The 12,471-nt window shown below is 42.2% G+C and overlaps 1 protein-coding gene across 1 annotated transcript in view; it reads left to right on the top strand.

Moving 5' to 3' along the window:
• The first annotated feature begins 784 nt into the window (after nt 1-784).
• LOC119774977 (5-hydroxytryptamine receptor 3A-like) overlaps nt 785-12,471 on the top strand; it is a 24,670-nt gene continuing 12,983 nt past the window's right edge. Inside the window, exons 1-3 of the mRNA XM_038272817.1 lie at nt 785-890; nt 4,080-4,154; nt 8,037-8,182. Of these exons, the coding sequence (XP_038128745.1) occupies nt 851-890; nt 4,080-4,154; nt 8,037-8,182 (261 nt within the window). The 5' untranslated portion in view covers nt 785-850. The remainder of the gene's footprint in view (nt 891-4,079; nt 4,155-8,036; nt 8,183-12,471) is intronic.

Below are 12,471 nucleotides of genomic sequence, written 5' to 3' on the forward strand. Positions count from 1 at the left end.
ATCCAGGACATGAACTATGAACTAAAACTAAAACGACAAACTGACAGAAAGACAAGTAATGGTCTGGCACTGAATCCCCAGGCTGAACTGAATATTAAACCTGAGGAAACAGGTGAGGGGAATAAATCGTAATTGAGACAGGGAGGGAAAAGGGCAGGTGAGAGGAATTACTAATTAGGGAGGAGCAAACAGGCCAGATCATGACAACATCAGCTATTTTTTTTATTATGCAATACAATGTAAAATGAGGATATCATACACATCAAATCTGTCATACAACGTTACTCATCTCATCTTTAAGATTATAAACATCTTGGGGGGAAAATAATCTGAATTTGCCTTGCAAAATATTTATTCTAATATTCAAAAATAGCATGAGAAAAACAGCAAAGAAAAGAGCCGTTATAAGCAGTTTTATAACTGCTTCATTGGTGATAATCACAATAAGTAGCTCTGCATGAAAGCAACATTTAATTCAGCACAAAAAGCGACGTTTTTCTCAGAAATACTGTATCAGTTACTTTATGCATTATTCAATAAACACAAATGTAAAAGCTAAGGCTTTAATGCAGGCTTCTGGATAAGTTTCTGTTTAAATGTTTTAACAAGTTCTGTTATCTCCCTTAATGGATTAGAGGCCTTTTATGTTGACAGTATAAAAAACAACAACAGAAATATGTTCAAAGCACATGCAGTTGAGTGCTTAGGGTGTTGGCCTTTTCCATTAGCCTGTGTTCATTCATTACAGCAACATTTTTTGTTGTTGTTGTTTAAAAGGATTTGCTCAGCCAGATGAATCCTCAGCTAGCTCAGAAGATAGGTCAGGACACATGCTGAAGCCAAAACAGCTATGATGCTCAGAAGTCTGTTCTTTCTGGTCCTCCTACTATGTAAGTTAACACATCTTTGTACAGTGCATGTACATTTAGTGCATTTTAGAAATTCATTTTGATATTGGCATTGACATTTTAGGATTTCATATTACATATTCTTAAAGTGTAACGAGTATTTTAAGAATGTTTTTGTATATTAATTAAGGTGAGGCATTGGGAGGCTAGTGGAATGAAGTTAATTTAAATAAGTTCAAGGAAATTGTTGCAACAGAGAAATTGCTAGAATAAAATCTATTTGAATCCTAAAATTCTATTTAATTTACATATGGCATTAATTACTAAGTCTCAAAGTATTTATCATGAAGGAGTAAAAAATATAAAACTATTTTAGGAAACTAAAACAGCAGGAACTTAAATATGTGTAAAATAGTGATATCTCAGTATCCGATTTTACAAAATGCACTTTGTTTAATAACATCAATAAATATCCCAGCAACCCCACTAATATTATTTTCTAGGCACATCTCCTGCCGAAGATGAATGTTGAGTTTTGATGTTTTAAGATTTTATCAACTGGATGTTTTGTTTCACAGTGTGCAGAAAATTAGACAAAGACAAAAAGAAATTGACTGTAAAAAGCTGAGATAGATTGCCTGCTTATGCTGCCCATGGAAGGCATGGGTAGAGATGTGAATTTATCCATGGCAGCCTGCGAAGGCATCAGTCAAGCATTATGAACAGTAATGCCTGCAATGGCTTAGATTGTATTTAACAGGTATCTTTTGTAGATAAGACTGAGTCTCAAGAGTTTTTTTTTGTATGCTAAATAGAGGTGTGAATAAAAAAATTCAAAGATTGTCTGCTAAAGGCTGCCTACGTAAGGTATGGTGCTGGTGAGTGTCTGTAAAAGTTGTTGATAAAGATGTGAGCACACATATGATTGCCTGCAAGGACTTCACATGGGCATGCTTAGGAACGTAATGGGGCAATATAACATGAATACGGAAAAAAAAAAAAGTCAGGCATGATGATAGGATTGTTGCCCCGGGCAATATAGAAGGCTATAAATGAAGGGAGCAACACCACCACCACTAATTTGCTTGAAGAGAGTGTGAGCAGTTTTTATTGTATTATGGCAAGTGTAGAAAGTTTCATCCAAGGATGTTACCATGCCTAGATATTGAAGTGTAGGCTGAAGATACTCCTTGTTTGGACGCTGACAAAACAACTGGCCGAATAATCACACTGGAAACGTTGCATGAGGAGTGTTTCTCTAAGATATTTTCAGAACAGGTTAGAGCAAGAGTAAGTTTTCAGGAGTGAGAAATAGAGGTTAGAGATGAGAGATGCTGACTGTGTATTTGAGTAGGGAAAGAAACTGTCCATTTTCCCGAAGTCCATTTAACTTGATCAAACCCAAGATGTTTCAGAAGAGATAAATGCAGTCGACAGAATGGATGAAATATTTGGATAAAATAACAAGCTGTGGTTGCAAATTTACCATAGAAAATGCTGTAAAAAATTACAACACATTAACTTATACTTAATACGAAAATATTCCTATTATTACCAGTCTTTGTGTTTTCTGTGCTTAAATTTAGGTTACTCTTTATAGGTTGGTAGGCGTTAGCTGATGTGAAAGGTGTTTGGTAAAACTATCTTCTTTAAACTGCAATGAGAGAAACTAGCTGCTGTCATACTGTATGTGTTTATAAAGGCCAAGGTGCTAATAATGACAAGCTACCTGTCATAATTGGTTTAAGCGATCTGACCCACATGCAGAGAATCACTCAGAGACCAAGGGAAAAAGTTTAAAAGGTTTATTGAATGTTGACGAAACACAGAAGCAGGAGCTGGAACTCAGTGGACTGGTGAACCAGAACTGGAAAATCTGAAGGAGAGGTCACAGTGATCAGTTTAGGGACCTTAGGAAAATTGACTGAGGCTTGAATATAGCTGGAGAGAAACTCACGTTTGAGGGGGCTCTTGTTAATCCTTGAATCCAGTTTGTTGGGAATTAATCCAGAGGAGAAGGAACTCGTTGGAGAGCGGACAGGTAGACATACATTGGCCCCAGAGGAGTAAAGGAGCGTACTGTCACTTGGTTTTCCGATGAGGACTTGAACGGATCATGTGGAGGTTTACCCCTGCTCAGTGTGTACTCAGTAACCCTTCCAGGAGGAGAAGGTCCAGGTTATCCAGTTACACAGGAAAGGCTTCCTGCCAAAGAGAAAAGACAAAAACAAGTTTAGACTCAGAGAAACAAAGCTTTGGTTAGACTCTGCTAATCTCAGCTTGGCTAGAGTACCCCAAACTAGCAAACACTCTGGCGTCGAGATAGTGACAGCCCGCTGCTCAAATACTCCTCCGGTAATGATCCAACGAGCCGCAGGTGTGCAGGGAGGCCCAACGAGGAACAGGGTACCATCTGGTGTTGGAGAGAGAAAAAACACAAAAACAACGCACACAAACTGGATTCCTAACACTACCTGGATAAGATCATAAGTCTTGCTGTGTGCGCTTCTGTGTACAAAAAGCCTAATCATGGATATTAGTTTTTTGTAATAAAAGAGCCACATTGAGGTAATAGTCGCCTATATATGTTAATATCTCTTAATAAATCTGAAACACAATGTTTGGTTATGTGCCTTGAGCAGCAGAGAGATTACTTAATATATTATTGTTCTTCATTTTATATATACATCTGATACTGCATATATATCCTCATAATGATAATTATATATACTGTATATGGAAAAAGAGATACATTAACATTGACAAAAGTAATTATAAATTAAAATTGTATGAAAATCAAGCTATTAGTTTTGAATTGTGGTTCAGGAGAAATATTGACAAATAAACAAACAAAAAATGTAAACAAACATGATGGGGCTCTTACCCTAAAATGCTGAGCAACTCCTTGAGGGAATCTCTGCAATCAGGTGTTTTCTAAAATCCATCTGATTTCTGCACCTGTTGATGGCACGTTGGTGAAATGTCAATGAGCAAGGTGCTCTTATGTGTTTGGGACTGTTTTATGTTTTTGCTTTTCTTTTATTATTAAAAAAAACACATCAATACTTACATTTATTAAATCATATTTTTCTTTTTCTTTTTTTTTCAGTTTCTTGCCATTTGATTCACTGTTATGATTCTACCCTTTTCTTTAACCGGAGTGTGTCTAAACTTTCGAGCTAAACTGTATACGTTAATTTTGTTAAATACAATCTTTTTTATGATTGCCAGTCCACAGAGGGAGAGATGTACAAGGGGAAGGAGGGAAGAAAGGTCAGTGCAAAGAGGACGTTCAAGACAAGACAGGTAAAAAAACAAACAGTATAGTTGCATGCCGAACAGTAGTTGTTAAGCTGACAAATGAAAACATTCTATTCAAAAGGCAACTTTACATATATCATGGAAGATATTTGATGAATGCTTTCCAGAAACACCCATACACTTAACATATTGGAACACTGTCTAAATAAGACGTGTGTGTTACATTTTACTGATCATCTATATGCTTTGCTATTTCCTTAATTTTACTATACAAGAAGGAGAAGAACAGGGAGATAGGACAGAGTAGAGCAGGGGAAGAGAGCAAGCAGTAGATTCATATCCAGAGGCTGTGTCCTCCGAAGGCCAGATTCGTCAGTTGATTCCATTATATCGAGGCACCGTGGTGTGTTCTCATTCAAGGACTTCTTCATATTCAGCCGACAAATGCAGCCTTCTTTCCCCCTGGTTGCAACGACAGGTCCGGTGTATCCTTTGTAGCCTTAGGTATCCCATGATTCCCCATTTTGCCATGACGAAAAAGGGAAATGGTGCCGAACAGTGGTGAATATTGTAAGTGCTGTTTAATATAATACAAGTATGTGAATAGTTTCATCTTAAATTTATGAAAATAGTTCATATAAATGGTGCTCCTTTTCACGACCTTCAAAAGACCCAGTCCAGGTAGGCCGAGTCCTCCGGATGATGCAGCCCTTATTTGAACACACCTGTCATGATCAATTTAAGAGATCTGACCCACATGCAGAGAACCACTCAGAGAACCGAGGGAAAAGTTTCACAGGTTTATTTAGGAGACTGTACAGAAGTTGAATCTGGAACTCGGAGAACTGGTGAACCGGAACTGGAAAGTCTGGAGAGGAGATCACAGTGATCTGTTCACAGCCCACTGCTAAAATAATCCTCCAGATAATGATCCAACGAGCCGCAGGTGTGCAGGAGGGCAAACGAGGACAGGGTACCACCTGGTGGTGGAGGGAGAAAAACACACAAACAACCAAAAAAACTGACCACACCAACTGGATTCCTAACAACACCAAGAGCAGTATACCAACCACCAAGCTAAAGGATCTCAAAATCTGTCTTTCGATTTAGGGGATAAGACAACTGGTCCTAAACAGTTTAAACTGTCCTAGTTCTCACTCACTCACGTTGCTCCACAAAAAAGCACCTCTCATGAAAACTGGTTAAAAAGGTCAGGTATATAAGGTGAACACTTGTTCATATCTTGAGGTAAAAGATGCAGCAGGGAACTGAGGCGGGGTCTCAACAGGTGGGAACAGAGTACACTTAGGTATAAAAATTAAAGGCTTTACTTTACTGATAATTTTGCATCCTTCTTTCATTAATGCTTATGTTGTGTACTGTATACCCACTCTGATTGTATGTTCTTGTCACTGGTTGTTCAAATTTCCAAAAAGTTTAATGTCTTTGTTTTCAGGTTTATTTCTTCTCTGCTACATAGTTTCTTCATTTGTGTTCATCCTTTATTTCTTTTGTTGTTTGGTATTTGAGCAAATGGGTATAGCTTTGAATAATTTTGAGAAAGTGTGTTTGAAATATTTACTACATTTTTACTATTCCAACAAACCAGTTCCAGTGTTAATGCATTGAGAAGCTCCATTAGCACAAAGTCTTTCTGCTTTACTCCCAAACAATATCTATGTAATAAAAATATGTTATTTGCAACTTTTACCTCTGAGCTGAGGGAAATATTATGTGAGCTAATTTGCAAAACTAGGCACACAAAGAAGTTTTGAAGAGAAGAAACAAATCTCTCAGTTTAAGAAATGCAAAATAGTTGCTTCTGAAACTAAAGCATAGAACTGCTAATGGATGAAACTCTAAGCATACCAGGAAGCCTGTACCTGATCTGGAGTAAGAAGGTGTAGAGCTGATGAATTAGTACCTAAGAAATATAAACAGAAAAATAGAAGGCTTTGGAAATTAAATGCAACAACGTTTGATTCTCAAATGTTGCAAAGACTGTTACATTGTTTTGGTAGCTGTGAAGCTAAGCTGGTATTTTATTCACTATTACCTTTACTGCATCAGCAAGTCTCCAGGTTTAGAGGTGATAGTTGGAGTGACCTATAAGCATAATCTCAAAGATCCAAACAGTGAGGTTTTCTCTAGTGGCTTTCCTTAGTGGTTTCCTTAGCATCTACACTTAATACAAAAAATACACTTAAAAGACTACCAGCAATTCACATACAAAACACTTTGAGGGTGGTCTGTACTTATATGGCACTCCAAAACACTGCATCCAGTCAGTCATTCACACTATAATTGTGGCAAATTACATTATAGTCACTGCTGCCCTAGGGCGTACAGACAACAGGTTTCCATACACAGGCACCACCATCAGTAGGCAATTTGGGTTGATGTATCTTGACCAAGGACACAACAACTGAAAAAAATAGAACCAATGTTCAAATCAGTGACCCTCCGGCTGCAGGACAACCTTGTGAATCCAACACCACTGTCACCCAAAAGCTTGTTTTACTGATCCACCAAACTGCAGCTCCAGCTTATGACTAAAAATTCTGCTTCAGCTGTGCCTCAAATTTTGGATGTTTGGAACACCTCTTTCAAAGACCTGAGAATGTGTAAAAACAAAAAGTTACCTTTCCTTCTGATTATATGGTTATGAGATTAAAGAAACTTTGAGCGTCTTTGCAGACAGTCTTGTCTTGTGTACTGTTATAATGAGGAGACACAAGACAACATGAAAGTCATCATATCCTTATTATCTGGATATAGATCTGCTGAAATTGGTTTAAGGTCTCATTTATTAAACACAAAACAGAGCCTGAAACTCACATATGCCACTTACTATGCAAAAGTCGTGCTTTATCAAAAACACACTTGGTGGGGAAATGCTTTGCGCCTCAGAGGCTCAAAAAATTATTTTGATTTAGGTACATTGCAGGCTGCTTTATCAGCTGCTTTTAATACAATCCTTTAAATAAAGTCACTAGTTTAACTCTAGCCTTTCTAGGCCACTACATAGGTCAGGGATTTTCAACCCTGCTCTTGAAGGCACACTGTCCTGCAGGTTTTTAGATTCTACTTTTCTTTAAAGCACCTGATTTATGTGATTGCAGGACAGTGTGCCTAAAGTAGCAAGGCTGAAAAAAACACTGCTGACACTGTTATATGTAAAGTATGGTTATTTCCTAATGTGTCTTTTTCAGTCGTTATAATTCTAAAAGATTATTACCTTCAAATCCACAACTTGGTTTAATGGCCTTTACCCCACCCCAAACTGCAAGTACTCACTTGGCCTTTTTTGCAACAAAAGCAATTTGGCTCCTTATTTGAAAATCAGACCCTAATAAAAAAAATTGCCTTCTTAAATTCCCATGGTGCAATATTAACAGTGTTTATATATTCCAATTGTATGTTAATGGGCTGCAGGATTGGTCGTACCATTTCTTACAGAAAAATGGTTGTGTGTTGAATCCCAGTCTGGGGTCTGTTTGCATGTTCTCCTTATGGAATGCTTTGATTCTTTGAAAGTAAGAACAAACAAGCTAAATAAGATAAGGACTCCAGGAACATTTTGATGCAGGCCTGTGTTGCTAAATATTGTACCACATTGTATATCATTTGCAATATCAATATATTTTAATTTGCATCATTTCGTTTTTTTTTTTTGTTCCTTCAATTCTTGCTTTATTGGTTGTGGCTCCTTATTCTGTAAAATCCCAACATCTCTTACATCCAATGAAATAAAAGGTCCGACAGTAAAAGCATTGTTCTTAGTTTTTCTTTTAATCAATTCTTCATGCTGAACTGGTTTGGTGGAATGTTTAAAAATTACAAATTGCAAACAAAGATTAACAGATACATGTCTTTGAAACTTAGTAGAATTCATCTTTCTGATGCTAACTGTTTTTCATATTTCAGCACAGGGATGTGCTGATTATGAAGTTCTAAATCACCTCAACCTCACCAGCGACAAAGTCATGTACACCATGGGTCGGCCAACCAGAAATAATAACCGCCCTCTTATGGTGGTTATTACACTAATGCCTTTGGCCATTTTGGATGTGGTAAGTTCTTCATAGGTCTTTTTTTTACTTGTTGTATTTCTACTGTATAAAATATTCAAGAGACATTTACAACTTTTTGTCTTCCACACACTTTAAGTAAGTAACTAAGTAACTTGTTTACCCTAGTACACACTGCGAAATACATAACCGGAACATGTAAAAAACACAACATAACTTCAATTAAATCAAACTTTTGTGAAATCAAACTGTCCACTTAGGAAGCAACACTAATTGAAAATAAATTTCAAATGCCATTGTGCAAATTGAATATACAATAAAGTATTTGTCATGATGGGTCAAAGAGGCAAGCCCATATGCAGAACACAATGGAGGCTGGATAAAAGTTTAACAGAGTTTATTGAAGTTTCACAAAAACACAAGATTATGAACTGGATCTGGAACTGGTTTGGGCTGGTTCACTGAAGTCTTGACTGGGACCAGAGACTGGTGGTTAGCAGAGTTCATGAGGAGCTAAAGCGTCTAGCTTCAGACTTAACATGGCCGACCTTGATCTGAGCTTCCAGCTCTTCACAGAGAACAGCAGGGGATATCCACTTAGGAATCTTCAGGTTGACTCCACATAGGAATATTCAGGTAAACTCCACATAGGAATCTTCAGGTAAAATCCACATAGGAATCTTCAGGTTGGCTCACCAGGGCTGATTGGCAGGCTAAGCTCACCCAGGGCTTCAGGCTAGAGACAGGTTTCCTGTGAGGCAGCTCACCCAGAGCTTCAGGCTAGAGACAGGTTTCCTGTGAGGCAGCTCACCCAGAGCTTCAGGCTACAGACAGGTTTCCAAACTAAGATCAACACTGCGGCGTGGAAGCAAGGTCTGGCAGGTGTTTATAAAGGGAAGGTCTCCTAATGAGTAGATGCGTCTCAGGTGTGCTGGAAGACTCCAGCCCTAGGAGACCCACGGCGCACTCTGCTGGAGACAGATGGTAATTTCCAGATCCCAACAGAAACTCCAGTCCTAAACAGAAAAAACAACAAAGAGCAGAAGAGGATCCTCGGCGCCCTCTGGTGGGCAAGCCTGAGGATCCCAACAGAGCCCCCCCCTCAAGGGCGGATTCCAGACGCACTCTGAAAAAGTCCAAAAACAAACAAAAAACAACCCACCCAGGGCGGGCGAAGGGGGAAACAGGCCAGAAGGGCAAAAACAAAAACAGGGTCCAGAACAAAAAACGATCCACTTTTCTTGGGCAACGTCTCAGGTGGCCGGGCCGTGGGACCGGCAGCGGGACAGAGTCTCAGGTGACCGGCCGAGGGACCGGCAGCGGGACAGAGTCTCAGGTGGCCGGCCGTGGGACCGGTAGCGGAACAGAGTCTCAGGTGACTCTGTTCCGGGGCCGGAAGCGTAGCAGATGTTCTGGAGGTCGGACGTTGGGACGGAGGCGAAGCAGCTTCTCAGGAGGATGACGCCCAAACTTCAGTAGGTACCCCCACGGGGTACCCCGTCCCCTCTTCTGCGGCTCAGGAACAGGCTCTGTAGCTACCGCCGACCGCGGCTCTGGAACAGGCTCTGAGGAGACCGCCGACTGCGGCTCTCGGACTGGAGCAGGCCTTGAGGAGACCGCCGACTGCTGCTCCCGGACTGGAACAGGCTCTGAGGAGACCACCGATTGTGGCTCCAGGACTGGTACAGGGGAGCCCGCCGATTGCGGCTCCGGGTCAGGAACAGGGGAGCCCGCCGATTGCGGCTCCCGGTCAGGAACAGGGGAGCCTGCCGATTGCGGCTCCGGGTCAGGAACAGGGGAGCCCGCCGATGGCGGCTCCGGGTCAGGAACAGGGGAGCCCGCCGATTGCGGCTCCGGGTCAGGAACAGGGGAGCTCGCCGATTGCGGCTCTACGTCAGGAACAGGGACGACCACCCACTGTGGCTCTTTATCAGGGACAGGGCAGACCACCGACTGTGGCTCCACATCTGGAACAGGGGAGACCACCGACTGTGGCTCCACCTCAGGAACAGGAGAGACCACCGACTGTGGCTCCACCTCAGGAACAGGAGAGACCACCGACTGTGGCTCCACCTCAGGAACAGGAGAGGCCACCGACTGTGGGTCCACCTCCGGAACAGGAGAGACCACCGACTGTGGCTCCACCTCAGGAACAGGGGAAACCACCGACTGTGGCTCCACCTCAGGAACAGGGGAAACCACCGACTGTGGCTCCACCTCTGGAACAGGGGAAACCACTGACTGTGGCTCCATCTCAGGAACAGGGGAGACCACCCATGGAGGCACATGTTCAGTCTCTGAAGTGGCTTGAAGTGCCTGTAGAGGGCTCTTGGCGGTTCGTGGCCCCTGCTGAGAGGCTCTTGGAGGCATATTTCCACCAACTCCGAACTCTGAAGCCCTTTTAAACATATGCTTAGGGGTCTCTGGACGGCATAGGGCAGGCTCAGGGGTCTCTGGACGGCACAGAGCTGACTCAGGGGTCTCTAGACGGCACAGAGCTGACCCAGGGGCCTCTAGACAGCACAGAGCTGACTTATGGCGACGCCGTTTCTTACGCCGAGGGGTCTTTGGAGCTGAGCTAACAGGTTTGATGACTGATTCTGGTAACAAGTTAACGGGTTGAAAAATTAGAGTTCCAGAACGGATTACTGGTTCAGAGGCTAGAAAATCAGGCATGGGAACAGGTTCAGAAACAGAGGTGACGGGTTCAGGTGTCTGATCAGTTTGGCGGGGAACTCTTAACTGTTTGAGGTGTAACTTGTGGGCCTATCTTGAGTCCTTTAACAGATGGAGCTAAGTGGAGTTCGAGTATATGAGAGCTGAGACTGACCTTGCGCAGAAGGGAACTAGAATCCTGAGTCTGAAGCTGGACGGCTCTGGATCTGGTTTGTAGTTCAATATCTAGTCCAATAGCTAGCTCTATAAGGTCCTCCAAGTTAGCTGGCTCATCGAAAAATGTTAGTTCGTTCCTGACTGGTTCATTTAGAGCTAGGAGATAAGCGGTTTTGAGCGCAGACTCGTTCCACCCGGAAACGGCTGCTTTATCCTGGAAATCAAAAGAAAACTCGGCAACTGATCTATCTCCCTGTTTAGTTTCAAAAAGTCCACTAGAAACGATGGACTGATTAGTGACCTGATTAAAGGTCCTTTCAAACTCCTGGATGAATCTCTCATAAGTACAGTCAAAAGGAAATCTGGTCTCCGCCCATTCAAGGGCTTCTCCGGACAGAAAAGACACAACAAAAGCTATCCTACTCTTATCATAAAGAAAACTCGACTCATAAAAATAAAAAAATAGCTGACACTGGAACAGAAATCTCCTGAACTTACTTGGGTTGCCGGAAAATCTCTCAGGCAGTGAAGGGCTGAATACTGAAAACGACGGGCTGGGTTCTGACCAGAAAGGAAGATTACTATCTTGAACAGGAAGTGACGTCACTGCCGGTGACCTAGGAAGCGGAAGTGGATCCGGAACTGGATGTGCCGCTGACGTGGCGTTAGCTTTGCCCATGTAGCTGGCATAAGTTTGAAGCATTTGATTCTGGTGTTTACATCTAGTATGCAACTCACGGAGGGTATGCGCATGTCCAAGGATCTGGGCGTCTCGTTCCTCAAGCCACCGACGGAGGTGATCTGCTGGGCTTTGTGTTTGGCCGCAGTGTTCTGTCATGATGGGTCAAAGAGGCAAGCCCATATGCAGAACACAACGGAGGCTGGATAAAAGTTTAACAGAGTTTATTGAGGTTTCACAAAAACACAAGATTATGAACTGGATCTGGAACTGGTTTGGGCTGGTTCACTGAAGTCTTGACTGGGACCAGAGACTGGTGGTTAGCAGAGTTCATGAGGAGCTAAAGAGTCTAGCTTAAGACTTAACATGGCCGACCTTGATCTGAGCTTCCAGCTCTTCACAGAGAACAGCAGGGGATATCCACTTAGGAATCTTCAGGTTGACTCCACATAGGAATCTTCTGGTAAAATCCACATAGGAATCTTCAGGTTGGCTCACCAGGGCTGATTGGCAGGTTAAGCTCACCCAGGGCTTCAGGCTAGAGATAGGTTTCCTGTGAGGCAGCTCACCCAGAGCTTCAGGCTAGAGACAGGCTTCCTGTGAGGCAGCTCACCCAGAGCTTCAGGCTAGAGACAGGTTTCCTGTGAGGCAGCTCACCCAGAGCTTCAGGCTAGAGACAGGTTTTCAAACTAAGATCAACACTGCGGCGTGGAAGCAAGGTCTGGCAGGTGTTTATAAAGGGAAGGTCTCCTAATGAGTAGATGCGTCTCAGGTGTGCTGGAAGACTCCAGCCCTAGGAGACCCACGGCGCACTCTGCTG

Source organism: Cyprinodon tularosa, unplaced genomic scaffold (assembly GCF_016077235.1).
Source record: "Cyprinodon tularosa strain WSP-4 unplaced genomic scaffold, ASM1607723v1 ctg84, whole genome shotgun sequence".
Lineage (NCBI taxonomy): Eukaryota > Metazoa > Chordata > Actinopteri > Cyprinodontiformes > Cyprinodontidae > Cyprinodon > Cyprinodon tularosa.